Here is a 27981-nt window from a genome sequence, read left to right as displayed (position 1 = left end):
ATTTTTATTGAATATGCTTCTTTTTTGGAAAATTATGAGCTTTTCATCAAAGTGAATAGTTGACCTTGGCTTTATCCAGCCCTATGTCCAGCTATCAGAGCAACCAAAGGAACCAATGTCCACATGAAGAAATGACCAAAGCCCATCAGCATGTTGGTGTATCTGAAATAAAATGGAAATTGAAAAAAGGGGCTTTAGATTTTTATTCCAGATTTTTTGCTGATTAAATACAACTGGTAGTAAGTGAAAATATTGTTGTTTTTTTCTAGGAAGATAGAGAGGAGTTTGAAATGTCTCAGTAACCATAATTGGGCAAATAAAGTTAGATACCCCACCCCCTTTGAAAATAAAATAACAATAAATATGATTAAATTATGATTAAAATAATAAAAAAATGGAATAAGTAATTACAGTAAATTAATTAATCCACTGTTAATTAATCCAAATTAATTAATCCACTGATAAATATCTCTTTAAAGATTATACTATTTATGTCACAATGTTCGGTTTTTACAATATGAAAAAAAAGAGAATTCCCAGGAAACAATTATATTGAAGCAAATTAGTATATATATAACATCAGACCCCCCCCCCATCCAGCCAAATCATATATACAATATCATGTCACAGACTTTATATTTGGTATACAAAAGCAAACCCTGCCTACGTTACCCTTCCAATATAACTGCAATCTTACAAGATATATATTAACTTTAATCAAATTACTTATGTAAGGGTTACAAACATTCACAGCAGAAACAAGAATTCACTCCAAACAAAATAAGAAATGCAGCGACCAAATTACTTTGCATATTTTACAAGTTTTCAAGAGGATTACTGGGCCCATACTGTATATCATGACAAAGTTTAGCAATGATCATAAACAATGATAGGAGTGATTTTTACATCTGATTGCACTGGCCATACTGTAGAATTAATTATAAAAATCAAATGAAATCCATTGCTAAGCATTGTGTTAAATGCTCCAGGAATATTAAAAGAAATTATGAAATTCTTTAAAAAATAATTTTCCTATAAAATGAAAGGAAGTGAATACAATAAGGATTGATTTACAGAATGATAGTGTGAGGAGCTGGAACACAGAAGCTACAGAAACAAATATCACGAAGAAATGAAAAGTGTAATTTGAACCAAATGCAACAGAAATCAAATTCATGTTGGAGGAGAATTTTGACAAGTAAACAAATATTTGATTTCAAGCTGGTTTAATCACATTCTTTCTTGCCTCTCCTGCTGTTTGATGCATACATGTATGATTAAAAGTAATCACAAAATAAAATGTAGGTTTTTTTTTCAAGTAACAAATATATGAACACTAGATGTTTGTCTTTATTGACATATGAACTTACTTTTTCACAAATCTTTGCACATAAATTGGCATTTTCAGCTCAGCTCTGTTCATTATAAAAACAAATGCTAAAAAGCATCATCTCTCCCTAAGCTTATAAATCTTTCTATTAGCAATTATAATGATATATGTTAGTGAAAACAGGATAAGTTCAGCCAAATTTAATCAAAGTTAATCAAACCTGAATAAAATATACCGTGGCATTCAGCATGCTTAGGATTATCACCTATGGTCCCCAGATTTTTTTTAAAGAAAGTGCATTTTCCCAAAATAAACCTTGCTGAGCCAGCCAAGTTAAGCCAACCCCCATCTCTCCAAAAAAGGGTCATCATTCACAGAATCATTCCCCTTCAAAAGTTATCGATTATTCTTTGAAATACTTGCTTTATAAAATGTAAATAAACCCAGAAAATGAATATGTCCTACATAGATACATGTAGGATCTAATATCTTTTTCAAAAATATCACCAAGCAATACAGCTCTATGGAAATCTAGTCATGTTGTGGTGAAAAATCTCGCTCTAATTTCTTGGTAAGTTGGCAGTGTATATTCTTAAAATACTGTATTTGAATGCAATTGAAATTTAAATTTCCATGCAAAAATACTATATCTGTCTTTGCTTCACAAAATTTCCTGATATACACCCTCTATTCAGATATATTCAATGTGAGCAGGATGTATCCGTCATGTATTCACTAGCATAAAACTCTATGGCCCGTATTCTGAAGTCAGGTTTAACTTAGACCATGGTCTAACTCTGTGCTAAAACTATGGGAAGCCAAAAGTGTCAAAATTTTTATTGCATTGTAGAGTTTTTATGTTTACTCTGCTCTTTTTTGGTTCTTTGATTGTGAAGACAATTATCTATTCATAATTCCTAGACAATTTAGAATGATTTGAGAGTCAAATGAGCTGAAATATTATATCTCTTCTGTTAGTGATTTATGTAACAGTTGGCTTTCTATACATAAACCATAAATTTAAACCTGAGTTTAAATTAAACCAAACTTCAGAATACAGGCCTATTAGTTTAGGAAATGACTACTACATGGTGAAGTTCTATTGTATCCCTGCTAAATTTTCTACATTTCTATCTGAAACCATAAATTTCCTCTTCAGATGAGTTAGACAATAATAGTACTTTAAGAAATTCACTACAGGAAAATTGAGGCTATTATCATTGGAAAAACATAACTTTCAGGGTAATCCCAGTCATTATCATCATATTAGAGGATAAAAACTCCAGGAAACATATTGGTGTACATGCAAACTTATCATGTATGTTCACTGAGTAAGCTTCTGCAAAGTGATATTACTGCTAAGACAAACGAACCCATTATACCCCTATAATATCATTGCCATTCAAAAAGTAATTTTATAATTTTTAAGTGTTTTACATTTTGTTGTGTATCACAGTTTTGCTACCAATGATCTTGTTTATTATTCAAGCGCCATTTATTAAGCATTGCTAACATTAATATTGTCATTCGCGGGGATCGAAGCACACAGCTAGTTCAATAATGTGCCTATAGCTCTTAATTAAAATCACAAAAACAAAAAATAGCAATGTGAGTAGAGTTTTAGTGAGAAAGCTAAGGTACCTTGTTAAAAGTAAATCATTTTTGCCTTATAATTCAAAATAAATCCAACTCAGCATTTCTTCTTTTCCAATTTTACCATAGAGAAAAGAACATTTGGGAAATTAAAAGGTAAAAGATGCCGAGTGAAATTCCTGGTCAGAGCTCTTGTGGCCTCTTCTATAATCAACAACAGCACCTCTTCTTTGTTAATCCTCATTTTAGCTTGGAAGAAATTGGGAGTTACAATGTAGATGACAAAAGGTGCTGAGATTCATTACCGCATCATTGAGAGAGCAATGGGGAAATTAAAAGTCAAATGGCCATGAGTGAGATTCCAGGTGTTTCATAAAGCTGTTTGTAAGATACAAATGACTTTTCACACGACTGGTGATCCTTTCTTATGCTATGTGATATCACTATGCAATTGAATAATGACCTACATGTAAGAACATATTCCAGCCGTGCGTAAAGTCGTTTGTAACTTTATGAAGAGCTTTAAGAAACACCCACCTGATACTTCCATCTTCTGACAACCCCACTCAACATCCTTTATTGTGATCACAGCACAGAGAGAACAATGAGAAAATTAGAAGACAAAAGTCGCTGAGTGGAAGAAATGGCATATAGTGGCTGACTTTTAAAAAGGTACCATAAAACTGGTGCTCATATTTGACTTAAATCATGCATTTTCCATATTAGTGCAATATTAATAATTACTTTTACATTGACATTCCATACTATTGAGAAAGTTCATGTATTGTTAATGGTTGAATTGTTAATATTGAGCTGTGAAGGTCTATTTTTCACATCACGTGTCTGTGATATATTGTAAAAGTGAAGCCCTGAAAATATGCTTCCGAAAACCAGTACCGTATATCAAATGCTTCAAAAAAGTGAAATAAAAAGCGACAGAATACATCCCAATAACACGTCCCAAGAAGATAAATTAAAGTGATCTTTTTCAGTCAAAGATATCTTGGAAGTGTCTCGACATTTTTAAATTTCTTCCTGGGTGCTTTTCTAAAATCCATATGATCAATATCAAAGACCAAACACATCGAAGTTAAGGATTTTATGCACATGTACTAAGATCTTTGTAACAAAAAAAAACAATGTTTAACATATTATCCAGCTATTCTAATAGACATGCAGCATTTACTGACCACAGTTTGTTATTACTGCTTAGAGTCGACTTTACCCTCCCTGAGTACAAACAGATGAAAAGATGACGAGACAGAAGAGAAACAGAACAGAACAAAACAAAACAAAAAACTTTCATGAAAATTGAGAACAAGACCCTGTTTCACAAAGCTGGTAATAGAAAATCATTGACAAATCTGATCTCAGCCAATCACATGGCAGCATTTCACAGATTTTACATGTACCTTGTCAATGATAATGAGCTTTGTGAAACAGGGTCCAGGGGCCCACTGCACAGAAAGAGTTGGGATCAAACACAACTCAATTAATCAATTGCAACTTGATTTTCAACAAATAAAAAAAACATGTATTAGGAATGATTTGTGGTTGATATTTAAGTAATGTTCATTACAACTCTTTGTCCAATGAGCCCCTGAATTGGTTAAAAACAAGAGAAAAGAATTAATAGAAACTTGACTCAGAATGAAATAGAAATACATCAGTTAGGATCAAGAATGACAGAAAACAGTAAATAAAAAGAAAATATAAGAGATAACAGCACTTTATACAGATTTGAGAACAAATCTAAGGGGCTTTCCAAAAGCAGATTTGTGTCTGACTAAAAATTGCACATTAATAAAGCTTCAAGTGGTATATAATACATAAAATTGAATACATTGGTCAGATAAAGCTCATAGCATTTTTGTTCTACTGTGTATTAACCCTATCTAGTAAAAAGTCAGCGAGCGTCGCAGTCAAAAAATTTGGGCGGGCGCAGCAAAAATATCGCGCGATTCGTTGAAGGAGGGGCTCCGAGGTCCCCCCCCCCTGGCCTAGATAGGGATAAAGAGACAACAAAGTCAAAGATCATAGGGAAAATAGAGTTTTACAGAATTTGCACAAAAAATATTAACTAAAACATAATTTGTTTACCATGAAAGCCAATCACAGCTCATCATTTAGAATTGTCTTTTTCAGTTCTATTATATATAGTTTTGTTCTTGTGTTCTGTTCATTCATGTGATTTTACTCTAGTGAGGGCATGTCAAAGAGCTTTGTATGCCCATTCATTCAATCCATCTATCAGGGTGAAAACATGAATGTGACCGGATCATCATTCACTTCCGGTTGCACAGGTCTCACTTGTTATAAACCAAACAAACATATCCTATGTTAAGTGTATATGTTGAAAGTGCAAACTTTTCATAAGTTAATTCAGGTTGACCCAATTGGTTTGTGAGACTATCATCTCATCCTTCTCAAAGAATAATCTAGACTAGGTGGGTGTTTCATAAAGAGCGACTTTAAGATCGCCTGGTTAACATTTCTTACGCGCTTGAATATACCATTTACCATAAGGATCACCAGTCATTCTTAAAGTCGCTCTTAACTTACGAACAGCTTTATGAAACACCCACCAGCACTGGGTAAACATGTACCCTTTAGACTTGACCTACATGTGATTGATTTCCCAACAGTTAAGAATATCAAACTGTATGAAGGTGCGAAATTTGAAACCTAGGGCAATTATCTGATTTAGCACAGATTATGTTTCTATCAAATCTATTCTGATCAGTGCCTCCATTACCCCCGTGACTTCTTTCGGTTTGGCTGCTTTAATCCAGGAGATTACCAATATGTTATCATGTGCATGCAGACACTTTCACAAGAATTTTATGCCGTGTTGCAAGAAACTTGCGATCAATCACAAGTCTACTTCTAGTCCCTAAATCAATTATATGTCTTGCAGTAAATTACAAATTAGTGATTGATTGCTAATCTGCTCCTTGAAACAAGAAGTTTAATCTGATTTGCTACAGCTAACATTGATCTATCAGTTGTAAAAATGCAACAGAATATTTTCATGCAACACCCCCTTAGTCAGACGGAACTCCTTGTGAAACGGTCCAAGATTGTCAAACAAGAAGATAGATACAAAGAAAGAAACTGAATAAACAAAACAAGTTAGTATTAAAAAGTTACGACTGAAAATAGAATAAACATGATACACTAGAAAATAACATGTTGAATGGTCTGTCCACAGGGTTGGTATGAAAACAGCAGAGAAGTGTATGATGAGAATACCAAAACTAACAGTACATGTGCAATATGGTGACTACAACTTTTCAGGGAATGATTTTGCTTTACAAATTTGAATAGCATTTTGGTCATAAGGGAAAAGCTCTCAACTGTACAGTTCTATGTAAAAATATGCTATACAAAAGACTGTATGCATAGCAGTCTTCAAAAATGTGGAGTAATTGCAATGCCAAACCAGGAAAATTATTCCCTGCCTTGGTTTGAACCGTATCTCCAGCACTTCAAGAATCAGACCTATTTAACCCTAACCCTGCAACATTTACCAACATGACATGTCGTAAATCACATCGTCAATTTCAGATATTAAGAGAGGGTTCATTCCAAAGAATGGAGGCAAGAGATTAAAAGGAATAATGGGAGATTCTGTTTAGTCAATGCTAAAATATGAGGATTAGAGAATGCATGCTAGATTTACAAGGAAATAAAACGACTCTGCTTTTTTTGTTAGGTGCCTCAGAATCAAAGAGAAATTCTTTATCACAAAAATAAATCACACCAGAAATATCTTAAATAGCACACCAATTTCTTCTCTGTGTTGCACAAACCCTATGAACAGACCATTAACACAACAGTTTGTAAGAACAGAAGAAAAGATTATAAATACGACCAACAAAACCTAACTTAAATACATGTAAGTGATATTTATTTATCAGCGAACACTGATACGATGATACGAAAAATAATTTGACTTTTTCATTAAACTTGGCCTGTTAAGGATTAAAAATGCTTCAAAGAACTCAGTTTGCATTTTCTATAAAGTAGTAGCAAGCTATTACGAAAGCAAGGGCAGTGGTGTTACTTTGCTTTAGTTATGTTAGCTCTTTGACTTAGAAAGCTATGTTAGGGGTTTGTGTTTTCTGAATTATTAATATTGACCTTGTTTCATAAAGAAGCTAGGCCCCTTACTTCGATGGCTCTCGTAGCTCCAACGATTTGGCGATGTCCCACAAGGTATTAGCACTGGATTGAAGCTGAGCCTGTTCTTTGGTATTCAATGTCTGCTTTATAACATGAGAGATTCCATCTTGACCAAGAATACATGGGAGACTTAGGAATACTGGATGTTCAATACCATGGTATCCCTGAAGAGAAAATAATCAAACTTCTCAATAAAAGTTCTGCCATCAATCACTTGAGTCTTTGCATCTCTTTGTGGACATTAATATTGTTTGTAATCACTGAGTAATCAAAAATGATGAGAAAAACACGGGAGTATCATTTCATTAAGACTGCAGTATTTCTATAACAAGTTTACTATCAGCCAATCAAATGAATGGATTTCAGTAGCTTTTAACTGTTAATACAAATCTGTTATTATAACAAATTTTATAAAATGGGCCTCTTTACACACAAAGCTTAACAATTTTTTTTCATGATCAAATAGCACATAAATGACCAATATAATGTAAATCATACCTATGATTAATCAACCAGCTTTGTGAGAGTATTAAGCATATTACTGGCTTCATTTGATTACAAGAATTATCAATTTTAGATTACCCATTTGAATTGTTGCAAGAAGTTTACCAGCAACTAAGCAATTAATGACAAAGTTGCAGTTTCAAGGATTATGAAGGATTTCAAGGGTTATGATTAATAATTCATGATTATGATTGATATACCTACAAAAGACTTGCTATATTTTCTGAAAGATATTGGGAGCAATAATACATGATATCCTGCAGAAATAAAACAGGTCTCTCAGAAAGAGAAAACCATCTTTTCTATGAAGTCAAAAGCAAAAATTTTGAGTTGATTATTAACATGATTATTTAACGAGGTTGGCTTTCACTGTGGAAATATTTAGAGCGCAGCCTACCAATTCATTGAACTTACAAAAACAATATAGGCCAGATTTATTTGAAAGTTCTTTTTAGAAAAATCCTTTAACAAGTTTTGAATGAATCAGATATTTTGCAACGGAGCCTTTTGCCTTTTATTATTCAGCTGTTCTGTTCATTGTGCAAGATAATAAATACCTCTCATTGATAACATCAAGTTTGAAAAATAAATACAGCAGCAGGAGATGCAATTTTTATTTGATTGCAGAACTTTTTTTAAGAAGTTTTAAACAATATCAAATGGTTATGGCTAGGATTTAAGGATAACGCTAAGCATATTGCACTTTATAATCCAAAGGACAAGTTAAATCACAATGATATCGTGTTGGATGTAATAAAAAGCGGGAGAAAATATCGATGAAGTTTTGATAAAAATCCATCAAAGAATGGTAGATTTAAAATTTCAAAATATCACTAGTGGGTCCCCACATGCAGGTAGAATGATACGCATAAATGTCATGTCATGTAATATGAATTCAATAAATTGTTTTTTCGTGATTCATGATAAGTTTACCAATATGAGCACAATGTGTCTGATGATGAATGAATAAACCAATTTCAATTTTCTAAGATAATGCTCTTTTTAACCCTTTACATGCTGATGTTGTAATTTGTACATTCATACAATTAAATTCAACAATCATAATAATTAGTTTTCTCCCGCACATTCAAATTAGAACGGCTAATAAAAGGCAATAGTTCTTGGATAACATCTATGAAAATCTTGAATTAGAAAAAAATAACATTGTCATTATCATCCCACTAAAATTAATTCAGCGTGCAAAGATCGTGACATACATGTACATAGTAAATGAAAAAATAAAATGGATGAAAAAAAACATTTGCTGAGAATTACTCCAGCACGTATTAAAGATCTTTAATATCCCCTTCATCAACTTACTTTGGCAACAGTAGAAACAGCATAGGCTCCTTTCTGATTCCTTAACACAGCAGAAGCTAATGTGGCACAGCTCAATCCAATAGCCCATGAAGTATAGCCTTTGAGTTTGATGATCTCATATGCACTGTCAAGATAAAAAATGTTCAATCATTGTATTGTAACGAGAATAAAACAAGTTTGTATTGCGTATATAATGTAAATATATATCAGTGGAGGCAAATGCCATTCATATTTTTAAAGTATGAGAATGAAAAGAAAGTCAACGTTGCCAATTTGAGGAGCTAAACAAGATCAATATGAAAGCTGTGTACCTCTATATGTTTGTAAATATGTTATTGTCTATATTTGGGGTTAACCTTGACAGGTCAATAACCTCTTGTTTATCCCCCACATCCTCCAGACTTCATCTTTACTATTTCTTTCATACGTTATGTATAATGTATGATGTGTAATGTAATTTGTATTGATGTTGGTGTTGCCTATATTTTTGTGTTTATAAAGTGATATGAATGAAAATTGAACTCAAATTAATTGAAAACTGAGGGATCTCATCTTAGCTTTATAAAACAACATCCTGAGGCCCGTAACAAAAGCTTAGCAATCATGATTGTATGATAGATTGCATCGCCTAAAATTGACAATTAATTGTAAAATTCAGCCCTATGATTAATGGTTAAGCTTTATTACACACTATCCTGGCCCCATCTTACAAAGAGATATAATTGATCCAATCAACATCAACTATGGAAAGCAAAAAATGTCAACATCTGAAATACATGCTTCTTCAAAATATTTTCTAGATATGATGTATAGTCATACGTTCAATATTTTTCTTGACAATTAAGTACGCTTCTCTTTGTTCACAAAGGACATTGTGCAAATTTCCTTTAAAAAAATTATGAAAATGATGGATTTCTATATACTTGAGATTGATCGGATCAATTATAACTCTTTGTAAGACGGGGCCCGGGTGTATACCTACCTATCTATGACCTCTTGATGAACTTGGTTCATATTCTCAGGATCTTTAGCAGTTCCTATCTCAGGGTGTAGGTTCTGAAGACTTACTCCAGCTACTGTCGTAGCTGACCAGACAGCAACTAAACAGAAAGTGGATAATAATAATTATAATGCACACTTACTATCTTAATTGGATGCTCAAGGCAGTTCAGAGCAAATACACGCAAGAGAAGAAGAAGAAATACAATACAGGTTCAAGCTTTAACAATGGACAATAAACGATTGTCTGTTAAAAGCACCATTATAAGGGTAGATTGCCCCTGAAGGCTGTCGCCGATATCTGGAAATTTAAAACCCTGCATGTGGAAGAGAATTCCACAGGGTCTGCCCAATATGAGCAAAAGCCCATTCCCCAGGATTTCTTTAAAACAAGAAGTTGTTATGTTGAGGATCGTAACGTTTGTGTGGGTTGTTATATGTAGTTATGAATCAAAGATTTATTGTAACAAGGGAAGTTCCATTGACAAATGAAAGATCGATAGAAGGGTTTTTAAGACTACGCACTCCTTCAGGGGCAACCAGGGAAATAGTTGAAGAAATCATGTGAATCCAGCAACTGAGCATTCATTTGAGAACAAGTGGATCTGAAATGGTTTATGTTCAAATGGTCTACAAACAATCAGTTTAATACCACATTGTCCAGTTGGTTTCATTATCAAGTTGGTCTAATTAACATTTGGTCTACTCTACACTTGAATTATTAATACCCTATTAGGCTAATTTCAATTAACTTCAATAGCTTATTAATTTCAAATTTGAAAAATGAAATGTGTTCATAAAAGTTTAGATTAATTGGTGTTCTAGATGAAATAGGTAGGGCCTAAAATGGAAACTTAGCACAATTACAGATAAATATCCATAAGACCACAAAATGATTATTAGACAAACTTAAACAGACAAACTAGGATTAGATCAAGAAAGTTGGGGCTGTTTCATAAAGCTATTGGTATTAAAGTTAAGAGAGACTTTAAGAATGACTGGTGATCATTTCTTCTGGTAAATGTTAATCACCATTAAATGTGTATTCGTGATTAATCACCGAATATCTTCCCCAGTCGTTCTTAAAGTCACTCTTAACTTAAGAACAGCTTTATGAAACACCCACCAGGAATATCTGAAACATGTAACTACCAGAGCTACCAAGTCTCACGCATTATGCGTGAGACTCAAGCATTTTGGACTCTTGTTCATCCCCTCAAATCTCTGTCTCACGCAACTATCACAGCCTATCCCCATATACATTGTACAAAATGTCTGTGATCTCACTCAGATTCACAGAAAATCTCCCGCATAGCTGGTTTTTGAACTTGGCATCTCTGAACTACCCAAAATACACTTCCCACACAATGCACTAAAGTGTCGAATTATTGGCATTCTGAGATAACTGAAAAAAAAATAATAGAAAATATCAGACTTTCTACTAATATTCGAAAAAAGCACCACTGTGTAATACCTACCACTAGAATCACCGTGCTCTCCGATGATATACCCATGAACACTAGAGGGCGCAATACCCAATTTTTCTCCAAGGAGGAAACGGAAGCGAGCCGTGTCGAGGTTTGTCCCTGCACCTATGACCCTATTAGCAGGCAAACCACTCAGTTTCCATGCAACGTATGTAAGAATATCTACAGGATTGGACACAACTAGAAGTACTGTGTTTGGACTGTAGCGAACCAGATTCGGAACAATACCTGTAAACAAAAAGAATTACAAAGATTAAACCTAATAAACACTGAAAAGTGATCATACATGTATTACTACATATATGGTTATCATTGAAAGCTAGACATAATAATTATATTTGCTTATATATATATAGCGCTTAATACTTGTTCATTACATTTTTTTATTAAGATCTGTGTGAGGGCAGCATTCAAAGCATTTTACCTCAAAATAGGGTTAAGTTCAAAAGAATAGCACCCCAAATTGTAGAGGAACAATGCTGAATGGTACCATTCAAATATATCATGTTAAAAGTCCCCAGTTTTATGTTTTCTAAAATGCAAATTAATTATATTTCAATGTTCTAAACATCTAATTTTGTTTTCATCTGTGAGATGTACAAAACATAATGAAGTTCTTATAAATAACTAAAATCTGATAAGAACGCAATTTACTGTACATGCAATACAAACAAGTTCACATGTAATCAGCAAATTTCTCACTGAGGCATAGTTTGGGACTTCATATGCATGCTTTTTTACTTCCTTTCTTTTTCTTTTATCTAGCATCTTCAGCCTGGAAGTTGTGTTTTGATTGCTCTTTGTCTTTTTTTATTCAGCAGCTTTCATTTTCTTCTCTTTCATTTCCTAGTCCCCCTTTTTTGTTGAGCCAAAAAAAAAAAAATAAATCCATTCACAAGCATACAAGTAGATCTAATTTTTCAAAGATTACAAATGAAAGGCTCATTTTTAGAAAGTTGAAGAAGAATTATTTTAAATGGTATGTACAATGTACTAAAAGTTTCTCAGAAATGAATATAATTGAAACCAAACATGAATCTTAACAAGGGGAATGCCTCTGGCCGTCTCACCTGCATCACGCGGTTCAATATAGCAGCAGTACTGACTTTGAACACTACTCTAACTCGCACAAGATGTTCAGTGATACATGGTTACTCTTATGTCCACTTTTTATGAACTAGACCAATAAACTTACAGAGATATGATGGTTATTCAACAAAAAACCCAACATGGCCAAAGTTCATTGACCTTACATGACCTTTGACCTTGATAATGTGACCTGAAACTCGAACAGGATGTTCAGTGATACTTGATTACTCTTATGTACAAGTTTCATGAATCAGATCCATAAACTTTCAAAGTTATGATGGTAATTCAACAGATATACCCTATTCGGCCAAAGTTCATTGACCTTTGACCTTGGTCATGTGACCTGAAACGCGCACAGGATGTTCAGTGATACTTGATTACTCTAATGTCCAAGTTTAATGAACTAGACCAATAAACTTTCAAAGTTATGATGGTAATTCAACAGAAACCCCCGATTCGGCCAAAGTTCATTGACCCTAAATGACCTTTGACCTTAATCATGAGACCTGAAACTTGCACAAAATTTTCAGTGATGCATGATTACTATTATGTCCAAGTTTCATGAATCAGATCCATAAACTTTCAAAGTTATAATGGGAATTCAACAGATATCCCCAATTCGGCCAAAGTTCATTGACCCTAAATGACCTTTGACCTTGGTCATGTGACGTGAAACTCATGCAGGATGTTTAGTGATACTTGATTAAGCTTATGTCCAAGTTTCATGAACTAGGTCCATATATTTTCTAAGTTATGATGACATTTCAAAAACTTAACCTCAGGTTAAGATTTCGATGTTGATTCCTCCAACATGGTCTAAGTTCATTGACCCTAAATGACCTTTGACCTTGGTCATGTGACATGAAACTCTAATAGGATGTTCAGTAATACTTGATTAACCTTATGGCCAAGTTTTATTAACTAGGTCCACATACTTTCTAAGTTATGACGTCATTTCAAAAACTTAACCTCAGGTTAAGATTTGATGTTGACGCCGCCGCCGCCGTCGCCGTCGGAAAAGCGGCGCCTATAGTCTCACTTTGCTTCGCAGGTGAGACAAAAAACACCTTGACATAAATATTGTCAATATTACCTTCAAATATTTTTACATTTCTTTGAACAAGATTAAGTCTGCTTTCACCATCTCTCTGCCTAGCTCCAGCAGTAATGATGCATAGTCTTGATCCAGCCGTTACTTTGTAATCTGAAAAAAAAATAACAAGGGCCTGTTTTGTAATGCACATCCTTTTCTATGTTGCTAAATTAGATTTTCAACAATACATTGATACTTGCGCTTTTACATGTAGCTATGTCTCTCTGTCAGAATTATAGGTTTCACATTTAAATTGAATTCTTTCATATGTAATTTTTTTTTCTTTATCCTTGGAATAATGTAACACAATGAAGGTAAGTTCCTTGTAGATTGTACAGTCAAGAACTGTATACTACTGAATTACATGTATCAATATACATGTATGACCGGACAAATGCATTATGGTGGAATTATTTGGTCATTTCATTTTTATCTTAAATTGTAAATTTGGTTACTTGTATTTCTTTTTTGGGGGTGTTGTTATTTGTAATGTGTCATTGTTATATTTTTTTGTTTTCCTCATTTATTTTCTACTACAATATGATAAAGACGGAAATATCAGTGTCATGTACCAGCATATTTATTTTGTGAATCAAGGGCAGTAACTTCTTCAAATTTCCCTGTGAATTTACAGGATAGTTTTATTATAAATGTATGATGATGTGCATTTTGTACATATGTTCATTGCAATAAATCCATTTCATATCAAGAAAACTTTTATTCACTTCCAAGCTAACATGATCCTGAAGATAAAATGGATCTATTCCTTACACGCAGTGAGTGCAGGAAGTGACAGCGTGAGCTAAAGTCTGGTTATAATAACAAAGAGCCTTAAAAATCTATATCTAAAATTGAATGAGCCAGCCTAAAAATGAAAACAAAAATTGAGACAAAGCAACGTCTTAATGAGACATGTTTTGATACGACTCACAAATCCCTATTTTCACAAATCCCTATTCGAAACAAGTAGAAAAATCAAAAAGGGCACCCCCAAAGGCCAATCAATGAGGGGGGGGGGTGCATCAAGGTCAATCAACAGCCATAACTTTCAACGACCTTAGATTAACTTCAATGCTCCAGCCACATCAATTAAACAAACCTACCAATGCAGACCTGCCAACCTCTGGGAATGAAAAACTGTATTCTGTGATTAAAAAAACTGTATTTTTCCCCCAAAAATGTGTATTTCATAATAAAATGTTTGGCACACTTGCTCATCACGGCGCTCAAGCTGCATGCAAGCTAAAATGCACACTGCTCTTGCAGATGAAAAAAAAAAATTAAACATGTGTATATCTCATCCTGGTTATTAATAACAAAATGATTGAAAAAAAAACAAGTTACCTAAAACTACATTGGACTAATCATATTTGTGATTTTTTTTTAAAGAAAAAACGTACTGGCATATTTTGGTTGCAAAAACGGTATGTCATTGTAATTAACAGCTTTGATTGGTTTAGGGGCAGTTTTGTTAATGTTATCACACCAAAGATGAGCATCAACAGATGAAATCTACAGTATAGTAATATTAATAGGATAATGCATAGATCTCAGCTTGAAAATGAAACCGAGATCCCTTTCACCATCTAACTTAAGTTACTTTGTACATGTCCGACTATGTGTAACATTAAGTGTATCATTACAACCTCTGGCAAAACAGAAAATGATGTAAACACTTGGAGCTGTATTCAAGTGATATCTTTATCCAGAGCTTCAAATACCAAATATGTCAAATATTTCAAAAAATTCATTAACAAAAATATCCAGATACTGTTTGAAAAAAAAGATATACATGTATTTTACGTTTTCTCAATCTATCTAAAATACCCTCATCCCCCTCTCTTGTGCCTGTGTTCACATTGTTCCTTGACCTTAATCCACTCTCACAAATTATATCTTTGCTACTCACTTTAACCACCTCTGTACACCCCCCCCCCCCTCCTAAACTCCCCTCAATTTAGTTTCTTACCCCCCCCCCCTCTCTAACCCTCATCCTCTGTGAATACATATACCTATATAGCCTACATAACATCTTCTAAATATCCCATTCTAATAGCTGAGTGTATCTAACAAAAGGACATGTCCCTCTGTTTGGATTTCCTAAAAATTGAATTAGAACTCTGTGTAAATATTTGTTACACTTCCCTTCGCAATTTAATATCTTAGAATTTTGTTTCTCTTACATGTGAATATGTAACTAAAAATGTAAAATGTCAATACTAGATTCTTAAAACTTGAAGATTGGCACTAGTTCCTTTCTGACAATTTTCATGCAGCTTGGAACATGATTGCATCTCTACTAGACAACACTTGAGAAGGCATGGTAAAGACATCAATCAACAGTATCACCTTAAGAGAATGTGACATGGCTCGCAGTCTACATGTGAGAAGATAAACTTAAAGGTGATAGTCAAACTTTTGGGGGGATGAGCATTGGATTTGATCGCCTTTAATAATCAGAGGTTCTTGCCCTTGAAACCCACCAAATATTGATATACACTTTGCTGCTCACTCACTGTACACTTTAAGAAGTGGCCATTTGATATATGATTTTTATTTTAGATACAAGTAGTTCCCCCTTTTCCATTCTATTTGTTTTTGTATCTTAAATTGAGACTTGTACAATGCACAGAGTAATATGCTACAAATGATTATACATGTAAATTCATCTCGATGTCTATTCCCTATAGAGTAACCTGTATCGTCCAATGCTTTATTTTGATTTATGTCACCCTTTTTATTTTTTCATTTATTTTTTTATTTTATCTCTGTTTTGTGATTTTACTACTTTTGAACTGTTTTAAATAATTTTCAATTACCTGTAAATTTTGTGATTATATGTGATTTTGAATACCAATAAAACACATAATTAAAAAAAATACACTTTGCTGCTCTCCACCATGGAGGAGCTGTTTGTAAAGTAACTTTACACCAGGATGTGCATATACATGCAACTGTTATGTGAAATTAAGTGACACTTTAAAATGTCATCACTCCCTTATGTTACATTCGATTTTGATGAAATTTTAAGTGTTTTGCTTGTTGGATTTTTTTCTATTTATCCAAATCAACTTTTGTTTGGGTAGACTTGTCCTTTAAGTACCAGGTCAGTTATATATCATCTAGCACAAGAAAGGGTCACTAGTCATGCACATAGTCATTCTTAACTTACAAACAGCTTTATCATGTAACGGCCCTTATGCGTTATTGCGTACCCAACAGGATGCGCAAGTCATTGCATTTTCCCAGAAAAAATTATTTCCAGGTCATCTTGCACCCTCCCCCCTCCCTAATTAAAAATAAATACCCCAGCGCATCCCCTGATACAAGGTAAGACAATGGACCTACTAAAATGTTGTTGTAGGTCCATGGTAAGTCCAATGATTTGAAGCACAATGAATGCCTTGTTCAGTCCATGCTCTCATCCAGTTATTGGATTCACAGGACTTAGATTTTCAGGGCAAGGCATTTCTAACATAAATGAATTTGAGGACCCGGTATTGAATAGCCTTGAATTACTTCAGGGGGGGTGAGGGGGTGCTTCACAAAGATTCAGGTGTGACTTAAAGCCATGCTTCGTACTAACATGTGCTTGTGATATCAAATATGCAATCTCAATCATTGTTGTATTTAGTGTGAGAACCTAAATAGTAGAAGAGGGATCTACCTTTATGATTTAACCAATGTGGTGATGGATTTCATTAAGAATATGAATTTAAGTGCAATTTTAGTCAGTAGTCACACTTGAAATATTTGTGAAACACCCCGGATTTGGATCCACTTCGTCAATTTAAAATAAAATGTTTATTTTTTTTAAACAATCATCATACCTGTATCTCCTTTTACACAGCATCCCTTGACGAACGCTAGACCGTGCTGCATGTCATATACTTCACCTTTTAACTTATCAGCAATCACATCAACAAGCGCTATCTCACTAGCTATATTCTGAACCATGAAACAAAATAAAATTGGATATTGATAAAAGAATGTTATTTTTATGAATTCACACAAAAAAGGGACACCAATTTTTCATGTTGTGTATGTACATGTACAGGTTCCCTCCTGGAAAAACTAAAAAGCCCCCCCCCCCCACACACACCTAAAAGAATAAATGAAACATATTTTTATGAATTTTAATCAATGAAATAAATGACTGAATTAAAACAAATTAACAAACACGAATGAAATTAATTACTAAAATAGTAAACTCCAAAAGGAAAGCATGGGGAAAGATCACAGTAAAAATTCAGGAAAACATGCATACATGTAATACACAAAAATTTTAGGCTGTTGGTTTTCATCATCTTAACATAAATGTAGTACAAGACCATGTTAAACTGGTCTTCAGAATATGATTTGATGAGTACATGTATGTAGGTCTATGTGGAGCTTTCAATGGACTTCACCTCCCATCTACTGCAACAAAGTAAAAACAAATCTTTGTTACCTTCCCATTTTATATTTACCTGTGTCATTATACTGTATGCACAAGCCATGCCCACTTGACCAACACCAACGATGGTCACTTTGGTTGGTGATATGTCGTCCAGTTGGTCAACGACCATGTCCATCAACTTATTAGTGAGGGTTGCCATCTTCCTTTCTCAGATCTAAGACAAAAAAACCAACCAAATTTCAGTGTTTTGATACATCCCAGGCAATAATTTTCCTAGTATCGCATTGCAATTCGCTCCACATTTTTGAAGGACTGCTATACATGTATACTGTAGTATATTTTTACACAGGACTGTACATTTCTTTATAGTTGGGAGCTTTTCTCTTATGACCAAAAATGCTATTCAAATTTGTAAAGCAAAATTATTCCCTGCATCCAAAAAATGGTGTTTATTACTGGTCTGGTTAATCAATATTGGTCATAAAATGTTGTGTGTGAGAAAAGAGAAAAATAAGTAAAACAGAATGGAGAGAGATTGAAATAAATCGGACAAGGATTATGGCTGGATTACACAGACTATAGCATCATTTAAATAACTTCAAATTGGTGATTTATTTTTTTTTAATTTGACAAGTGGTAGAGCCAACTCTCTGATAATAGGATGTATACTTGATTATCAGGGATTGTGTTTCTCTCATAAGATAAAGTTAGGCATTAATAAAAATATAACACAAATATATATTGTTTTATTTCTTCATGAAAAATATTATTTCAGATAACGCTGGGGGAAAGTGATATTTTGGGTAATTTACATGTATGTACATGTATCACTGAAGGAAAGTGAGTGTCACGTTTGGAAAATGCAAGAATTCATCATTATTTATTTAATTTGTAGATATATAAAAACCCCTAAAATGAGGTGTGTAGTTTGAAACATAAAAGGTATTAAGAGAGAAATAAATAGAGATAGAAAGAATGATAGAGAGATAGAAAGAAAGACAGAAAGAATGATAGAGAGAAAGAGAGGAGGGGAGAATGTGCCATTGATGGTTGAGTGATCAATCCAGGTGCCTGGTGTTCAATAGAGTGCTAGTTGTATTGTGTGTAATGCCTTTTGCCTAGCAATGAAAAGGAAAGTGGTGTGGCATTAACAATTGTTAATGAACCTTACACATACTTTGCATGACTCTTTTATATTAGCCTATGTATGTAGATAGATAGCCGTTGCTGCTGTATTAGGAGAGTAGTGAGAAGACACACCCTATGAATCTGTCTTGGTGTGCAGAGGTGCGCATTACCAGTTCTAGCCCAGAGATGGCTGGATTATTTTTCTGGTGATAATTTTTTTGAAAGCCAGAAGATGGCACTTTTCGTTGAAAGGTCTTCTTGACACTTTTAATTTCCAAGTTTGTCCCCTACACGACCATCGGTGAGTGATTATTGTGATATTGTTATTACTAAGAAATGTGACTTTGTAAAATGATGTATTCTGTAAAAGTTTAATTGGGCATTGAAAATGGTGGAAGCCCGATAAAATAATAATAATAAGATAAATCAAAATTCTATCAAACAAAGGAGATTTTCTACAGAAAGATTATTTTCATCTAGTTTGAGTGCTGTAAAAGAAATGACTTTTAATTGTCGTTTACTTCGAAGAAAACACATAGTATATATTTGTTTGTGCCTTTAATTGTTTTGTACTTTAGATGGCACATTGCACAGAGCTTGGGATTTTGAAAACGTCGTTGTGTCCTTCTTCCAAATGTCCATGAAGATTGATCAAGCAACAATCGAACATTCGAACCAAAGTACATGGCGTCGTAGAGTGGACACTAGTTGAACTTTCATCACATCATGGTGAGCTGTATCGATTCAAATTAAACTGATGAACAATGACTCAATTTGCGGAATTAACTACTTCACACTTTTGAAATTGATAACGAAGCCAGTGATAAGTTTTGTCAACAAGTTATATGTCCCAAATGCTATTATATTGGCAAGATGTATTACATGGCCAGTGAAACCATTACAACTTGTGTTTAGTCGGATTGTACAGTGTAGTTTGGGAGTTTATTGACTCCCTGCATGGAACCTGTGGGTATTTCTGATCCACATCCATAGTTGAATTAAGAGGATTGTGAGTTTAGAGAGGATGGTCAGTGAGATATGTGGACAGTACAGGTCCACTACTCATATTTTCTGACAGATCAATAATTCTAAGAGAATTGTCACTTAGAAATTGGAGTGTAGTCATGGTAGTGAGGACTTACAAATAGTAACTCAAGTGTTCAACATAATCTGAGAGGATTGTTTATGCCGAATTATCACTTAGAACTTGGAGTGTAGTCATGGTAGTGAGGAATTACAATTAGTACTCATGTGTTCAATTTTATCTCGGGATTGTTAATACCTTGAATCCCACACTTATACTGATAGTTGTAGAAGTATTTGGAATTAACTATGATTAAATTTGACTTGTGGAGCTCGTAAATGGCATGTGTCTCATATCCTTATTTTGTAGTATGCGTACCATGTGGCAGTGAGTAGTCCCTGAAAATGGTTGATTTTTTTCTCCAAAAAAATATATACATGTATTCCTTTCAAACTTTTTAACAAGATTATTGGCACACATACTCATAAGAATAATAAGGCACATTATCAACTGAAAACTTGTGAACTAAAAAGAAATTCATGTTAACCCTAAATAGACTCCATGCCTAAGAAGACTGGGGGGCTGATTCAGCCCCCCTTTATGATCTCGGTCGTCGATCGCGAAGAAAATTGGCACACGAGTTACCCATGGCATAATCTACATAAATATAACATCAAATTCTGCAAAAAATCTCATGTCTCATTAATTATGCTAATTTATGCGTAAAATCATAGTTTGCTCTAATTAATAATAAATAATAATAATAGACAGTTCTTGTATAGCGCATAACACATTATAAATAACGTCTCTATGCGCTTCCAAAGGACTTGGATATTATTACCCTGGCTTTAGCCCCGCAGCCTTTTACAGTGCAGAGGCATTTCAAGGAATAAATTCCTGCCAGGTACCCATTCACCTCACCTGGGTTGAGTGCAGCGCAATGTGGATATATAAAATAATGCCCCTGAAATGCTAATTTTTGTTTCACATAGGCATCTGATCAAATTTATTTTTAAAAAATTTCAACATCACAATTATTTTCTAATGTATTCTATTGTTTTCTAAATTTCTTACCGGTATGTATTTCTTTGTTTTTCGACTTTTTGTTTTTTATTGTTTTTTCAATGGAAATTGTCGGGGACTTTATTTTGACCATAAAATAGATAAAATTAATTGATTTTAAGCAGTAAAAGGAAAAATAATGATACATTTATGAAATTTGGCTAAAAACACTATTTGCATTGGATTTGTACACAAATTCACGTTTGTGAGTAATTTTGGGTCTGCATGCACTTACAAAATGTTGCGTAATTTCTGAACCGCGTACCCGGGGGTCACAATTTTGGTCTCAAAAGTTGCGCAAGACTTGAAAGTAAAAAGTCAGCGAGCGACGCGGTCAAAAAATTTTGCGCGGCAGACTTCTCGCCAAAAATGTCAAGGGGGGGGCTGATTCAGCCCTCCCCCAGTCTTTTTAGGGTTAAATCGTAACTTAAATAGTTATGGGCAAGTCCAAGAAAAGGTCATCCTAGAAGGCAAAATTTCATCTTTAATCTAAGAAGTTATCTTTGGTGTGGTAAGAAAGCCCGAATGTTAAATTTTAAAATTTCATTAAGAAAAATTTGATGATATGCATATATATGCTAATTTGGGGCACCTAATTTGCATGATTGGTAAAATGGGCGTTACGTATGGGACAATTATAAAAAGTCATAGAAAATAAAAACAAAACTTGTGAGAATTAGTCATAGGTGGGACATGGACCCCCTAACATCTTATTACTTTTTTGGGGAAAAAAGTGGTGTCATCTAATTAATTATGCAAATTAGGTCTTGTCCAAGGATGGAATGTCCCATACGTAACATTTTGAGGATGTTTTTTTTAAGTTATTTCTCATAATACAATACTTGTATTGTTGCATCTCTGGGAAGTTCTAATTTATAAAGGATGAAACTGTTATAACCAAAAAAGTTTCAAAAATAGAGTTTACTTTTTAATTAAAAGTTAATTAAAAAATTGTTACGTATGGGACAACATGTTACGTATGGGACATTTACACACAATGTCAATAGGGAGATTTGTGTACAAAGTGAATGGAGAAAAACAAATTTCAAGAGTGCTCTAAAAAGTGATTATTTACCTTTTCTTTAGTTTTTAAAGAATGATTTGTTATGAATACTGATTAATGAAAACAATTGAAGCGAAAAAATTGTGAAATTGGAAATATATTAATAAAATAAAAAACAATAGAAATACATAAGAAATTCATGAAACCATGAAAAACAAGGAAAAAAAATGTTGAAATGGCTAATTTCCTTTTCAGTCATATCAAATATGTCTCAATAGAACATTTGAAAAGACAGAAACTCTTTTGTTATTTCCATATTTTAATGTTTTCAATTTTTTGAATTATGGGGGAAATTGTGTATGTTCTCTATGGGGACAAAATGTCCCATACGTAACTGTCCCATACGTAACATGTCATTAATTTGTTTAATTAGAGTCTGTAATTAGAGGGATTTGGCTTATGACATGAAACTTGCCTTAGATATACTAGAGTATTGTGACTTCTATCACACTAAGTTACAAGTTGTCAAATGAAATACTTTCAGAGAATTCTCAACTTGAATAAAATGTTTTAAAAATTGTCTTTTTTCTGCGTCCCATACGTAACGGCCCATCTTTTCTCTCTAAAAGGTCAAGGTCGAGGTCATATGCCACAATTTTTTCCATGATTATTCTTCTCCTAGATGTCTACCATCATGAGGGTATTCAATCTAATCAAAGTCAATTAACACTATTTTTCAGGTCATTGAAGCCTCTGAAATGTCCCATACGTAACACGCGCGAATTCTTGGACTTGCCCTTACATGTAGGTGTGCTGTGCGCAGTCATGCCCCCCATACAATACAGTGGTTTTACAACAACTAGAAATTTGACATGCCTCCACTTAAAGCGTTCAGAAATACATTCAATATTATTGAACTTAATATCGTGCAGAAATCAATACGCATGTATATAATGAACAAATTTAGACCTTTGTTCGAACTTGCATAATGAGCTGTGACCTTTGACCTGCGGACTCCGAATTGAACTTAGCCTGTATTTTGGTGTCATCTACCTACACACCAAACAATTTGTTTAATCTGTTGAATGTTTCATAAGTTATCACGAGAAACAAACTCGCATATTTAATGAGCTGTCACCTTTGACCTGCAGACTCAGAATTCGAACTTAGTATGTATTTTGGCATCATCTACACGTACACACCAAAAATTTTAATTCCATTAAATATATTTGGAGTTATTGCACGGAAATCAATTTGAATATTTAATGAGCTTTGACCTGCAGACTCTGAATTAAAACTTATCCCATAGCTCTATGCTTAGCCTGTATTTTGCTTTCATCTACCTACACACCAAGATTTTTTAAATTCCATTAAATATTTTTTGAGTTATTGCGAGGAAACCAACTCGCATATTTGATGAGCTGTGACCTTTGACCTGCTGACTCCAAATTCAAACTTACATTGTAGCCTGTATTTTGGTGACATCTACCTACACACCAAAATTTTTAAAAATCCATTAAATACATTTTGAGTTACTACACGGAAACCAAGTGGGGGGATGGACAGGGGCAATGCTTGATGCCCCCTCCGGACTTCGTCTGCAGGGGCATAAAAATTCATAAATACGGTTACCGGCTCTCATATTGTGCAAACTAGGTACATGTAGAACATCTCATTCTTCAGGCAAAGACTAAATTTCCTTGTTGAAATTTCCATGCAAAACACAGTCCATAATGTACAATGTTCTTTAAAATCCAATTCAAGACTTTCAATAGAGCAACACCACACTCGTGAACAACTTCCTGATTGACTATTGTCCATGTGGATGAAAGAGGGCTGGACAGCTATTGTCAGTTTGAAGCCAAAGTAGATTTAGGACAAATCTTTGGTCAAGCATGTACATGTAGTAAACCAAAGAAATAAACCAGTCACCTTCCTAGCTAATACCTTCAGGGTAGGGCCTTAACTGAGGGCAAACATCATTCTCTTCACTATTGGGCTCAAGCTCAGAGATTTTCTGTGCCTATTAATTTCCAAATATTGTTTGTACATGTATGTCACACTCCCCCAATAATTTGTGATTATGTGCTGCCTCAATAAAAACAACACTTTGAATTGATGTCCTGGAAAGTCTACTCATAGTTAACCAGAACTTCAGGCTAATTCAACCCCCCTCCCCCCCCCCCCCGAGATCTCTGCCTTTAATCGCACAATCACCACGAAAAATGGCACAGGTTATTTGAGACATAATTTACCTATTTAAAAAAAAAAATGATTTTGCTCTAAATCCCAAAATAAGCTTAAAAAATTCATTTATTTTGTTTGAACATTCTTTGTAGCATTCCTTTCAATGAACTTGAGAAAAGAATTTGTTTCAACATCTATTTCTTACATTTTTCATTGCTTTGTAATTTTCTTACTCATTTCTTTGTTTTTCTGTGTGTTTTATATCTCATTCCCCTAACCTGTTTTCTCACTAATAAATCGTGCTTGGGTTGCCCAAGCAATATACTTGAACAAAAAATATTGGTATCAACATTTATTTCTTATGTTTTTCATTGTTTTGTTAATTTCTTATGTATTTCTTTTGTTTTTCCCCATGTTTTGAATCTCATTCATTTTATCCTGTATTCTCACTAATAAAACGTGCCGGGGCTACCCAATTTAGTACACATGTAATAATGGGCACTTGTTTGGTAAACAATCTGGTATGCAAACATGATCCATGTTGTCCTGTATGCCTTTCCATACATGTATTATGATATAGAAAATTTTAGTTTTGGGGCGCACGCACGATCGTAAAATGGCGCGCTGCGCGAGAACGGTAGATCCAATTTTTTTTTTAAAGGTGTGTAAGGTCTGCAAGACTTGGGGCTCGAAAGTCATAAAAGGCCGGGGTGAAATCTTTTTCGGTTTTAAAATTATCGCGAAAAAAACCAAAGGGAGTTGATTCAACCCCTCGGCCATTTTAGGGTGAAAGCCAAAAGTGAATGAATATCATGGAATGATAACCTGATATTCCCAAATCTTCGAAAATAAACTAAGAACTAGACCTAAGCTAGATATATTTATCAAATTAATATGAGAATGTTTATTGTCAATTCTGTGCACACAAAACAAGATTAAAGATGGAAATTGATGCAAACTCTTTGCAAGTTGTGTTTGAAACACTTTTCATTTGAAATTAAGACATCTAGTCACAGAAATCACATAGTGGTGGTCAAAAATATTGTTTTTCATGAGTGATGGTCAGAGATCTTCTTTACCGGCTAGGCTGACCACTGCAGCTATATGATCACTTAAAGAGAAATGCCAGTAGTTGCAGTAAACACTGATTTCATGAGAAAGTCTGTAAAACCAGGCTTAATTAATTGTCAGAATATCATCGAGGATCTAGATCTGGTACAGTTACATAAACTTAACTTTGTGAAATTTTGAAATCTACGCTGAAAAATGTTCACACTGAAGATTACCAACAAAGATAGGCACACGTGGGACGGTGTGTCATTATTGCTGGAATAAAGACCTGACGGAAGTGACCGAATCCGCGTTTATTTTGCTTATTTCCCAGCAATTACACAATTTCTCCCAGAATCCTTTGGCACATATTTTTTATTCATACAAATAGACACTTGGGTAGTCATTATATTAGATTCTGTAAAGTCATTTTGAGATCGTTACCAAAACTGGAATTTATCTTTAAGTGATGGCTCTATATGTCATGACTCATCATTTACTAAACTCATGTCATGAATTCCAACAAAATATTTTTGAGCTTTGTTTAACTCTCTTGTCATGTCACTTGTCATTCAATGGAACTCTGGCAAGCAAACAGTGCAGTGTTAGTCTAACGTTACACAGAGCTCTGGCAGCCATCTACATGGAGGAGTTTAACATTTTTTTCCCCTCCCCAATCCAGGAGTTCAGAGGAAAAACCAATGACATGTACATGTAACAGAGAGCTAGCTTTGGTATGTTAGCTCTGCGCTGTGATCTGCAGCCCCTGACATTCAACAATTTTGTTTGTATCTCTGGTTCAACCTCATCTGGAATGTGGGAACATTTTATGGCACGTGAGATTCAAAATGGATGCAGACAAAGTAGAGAAGGTGAAAAGGAGAGCTACTCGCATGATTCCTGGTCTCCAGAGTTTCACAAGTTTAAGCTGTCTAGATAACAATCAATTACCAGAACTACATGTAAAGACCGGAAAACCTACAGGAGTTTCTGTACCTGATGTGATATGATGCGACGAGTATGGCAAGTTCCCCCAAGGCTGCACAGTCCCCCTTATCTGCGCACACGCGTATCTGCACGATTCTAGTAAAAGATGCGCAACAAACACAAACTTTACACATGCAATACATGTACATGTACATCTACAGATATTCATTAAAAAATCTGACCAATGAATTTGGGCATTCCATGTGACGGCCTCAAAATGCAACCTTTCTCAACAAAATCCCTGAATCGTGTGCAAAGTGAATGGGTGCGCAGACATGGCGTAGCCGAGAGGGGTCTACCATTTTTTTTTTCAATCTGACTCTGTTTTACCCAGAGCGAAGTTCGTGCAGGCTCCACTCCACTTCATTACCGCTACACTACACTCCACCTACTCGGGTAGGTGGAGTGTAGTGTAGCTAGTGCAGTGGATCTGGAGCCTGCACGAACTTCACTCGAGGTAACTCTGTCTCTGATACCCTTTTCATAAACCTATCCTCCAATTAGCCGCCTAAGAGTAATGCGGATAATTCAATAAAAATTGCGTTCATAAACTCCGAAAATAAGCCGCATTATTTTTACGAGCGCCCGTCCTGAAAAAGACGGATAATCGCCATGACAACTGGACACGCCCCCTCCGATGCGGTTGTGTTGGAAAAGGGTGACCTTGTGACCGCACCATGGCAATTATCCGCATTATTTGGAAATGCGTTCATAAACTCAAAATCTTATCCCGATGCTGCTATTATGCGGATAATAGCAGCATCAGAGTAATGCGGATAACTCTTGCCCTCCTCCAATTTTACGACCAAATTATGCTGCTATTAGCCGCCTAATTCATTTTAATTGGGTTTATGAAAGGGGTATGACTGAGCACCCAAGGATTTTTCCAAGAAAATCCTATAATTCTTTCAAATTTTCACGACATATTTGGTACACTTAGACCCTACTCATAATAATACAAGGAACATTATTATCTGAAATGTTTTGTGAAATAAAAAGAAATCATGTTAACCCTTGACTCAAATTGTTAGGTGCGCAGATTTTTGGGACCACCATCTGCAACAGTGTAAGCACATCCAGTCGCACGACAGAAAAAAAGGCGATAAAAGGCGAGTCGAGACCAATAAAACCAAATAAAATAAGTTCTTGCAAGAATTAGACATTCCTGGCTCACTGACATTAAGCATCATCACAAACAATATTAAAAATCATTGATCAAATACGTACAAGAAACTCGAGCCTAGTAGTAGTAAATCTGCGATTTTCTGTGTTAGAAGCAACAGCAGCAGGCTAGTAGTACCAATAGGGGTATTATCGGTCACGTCGGGGAAGCGCAGGCGGAGAACGCGTGCATATCTGCGCTGAACATTATGCAGAAAGCTAGCGATCCCTGGATTGTTTATAATGAAGTGACCTAGATTGTACTCCGTTCTTCCATCACAAAGATATTCGCTGTACGTGTAAAGTTGTTCAAAAGATGTGTCTGATACCAGTAAAGAGTACGTGCAGCTGACCATGTTTTCTTTTTACCAGTCGATGAA

The 27981-nt window shown here is 34.5% G+C and overlaps 1 protein-coding gene across 6 annotated transcripts; it reads right to left on the bottom strand.

The window, feature by feature from the left end:
* Positions 1 to 16: 16 nt before the first annotated feature.
* On the bottom strand, positions 17 to 27981 carry LOC121405798 (L-lactate dehydrogenase-like). Of its 6 annotated transcripts, XM_041596753.1 has the most exons (10): positions 27668 to 27981; positions 18070 to 18213; positions 17431 to 17548; positions 13601 to 13711; positions 11410 to 11646; positions 9915 to 10032; positions 8933 to 9056; positions 7097 to 7272; positions 4114 to 4153; positions 83 to 162 (listed from the first exon to the last, which is right to left on the bottom strand). In XM_041596753.1, the coding sequence occupies exons 2-9, from the start codon at positions 18196 to 18198 to the stop codon at positions 4126 to 4128; spliced, it is 1041 nt and encodes a 346-aa protein (XP_041452687.1). In that variant the 5' UTR covers positions 18199 to 18213; positions 27668 to 27981; the 3' UTR covers positions 83 to 162; positions 4114 to 4125. The 6 variants fall into 6 exon arrangements, with proteins under 6 accessions (XP_041452684.1, XP_041452686.1, XP_041452685.1 ...); XM_041596750.1 differs by lacking the exon at positions 4114 to 4153 and having other exon boundaries at positions 17 to 162; XM_041596752.1 differs by lacking the exons at positions 4114 to 4153; positions 27668 to 27981 and adding an exon at positions 26450 to 26551 and having other exon boundaries at positions 17 to 162.

The sequence above is a fragment of the Lytechinus variegatus genome, chromosome 19 (assembly GCF_018143015.1).
Source record: "Lytechinus variegatus isolate NC3 chromosome 19, Lvar_3.0, whole genome shotgun sequence".
Classification (NCBI taxonomy): Eukaryota; Metazoa; Echinodermata; class Echinoidea; order Temnopleuroida; family Toxopneustidae; genus Lytechinus; species Lytechinus variegatus.
The sequence above is the reverse complement of the archived record's forward strand: the minus strand, read 5'-3'. Positions and strand labels throughout refer to the sequence as shown.

What these genes read in the sequence shown, in the direction of transcription:
- LOC121405798 (XM_041596750.1), bottom strand. Translation starts at nt 18,198, where the DNA reads ATGGCAACCCTCACTAATAAGTTGATGGACATGGTCGTTGACCAACTG. An exon ending in AGAGCACGGTGATTCTAGTG is followed by an intron (nt 10,033 to 11,409) that starts GTAGGTATTACA and finishes CTTTCTGTTTAG; the next exon opens with TTGCTGTCTGGTCAGCTACG. An exon ending in CATCAAGAGGTCATAGATAG is followed by an intron (nt 9,057 to 9,914) that starts GTAGGTATACAC and finishes TTATCTTGACAG; the next exon opens with TGCATATGAGATCATCAAAC.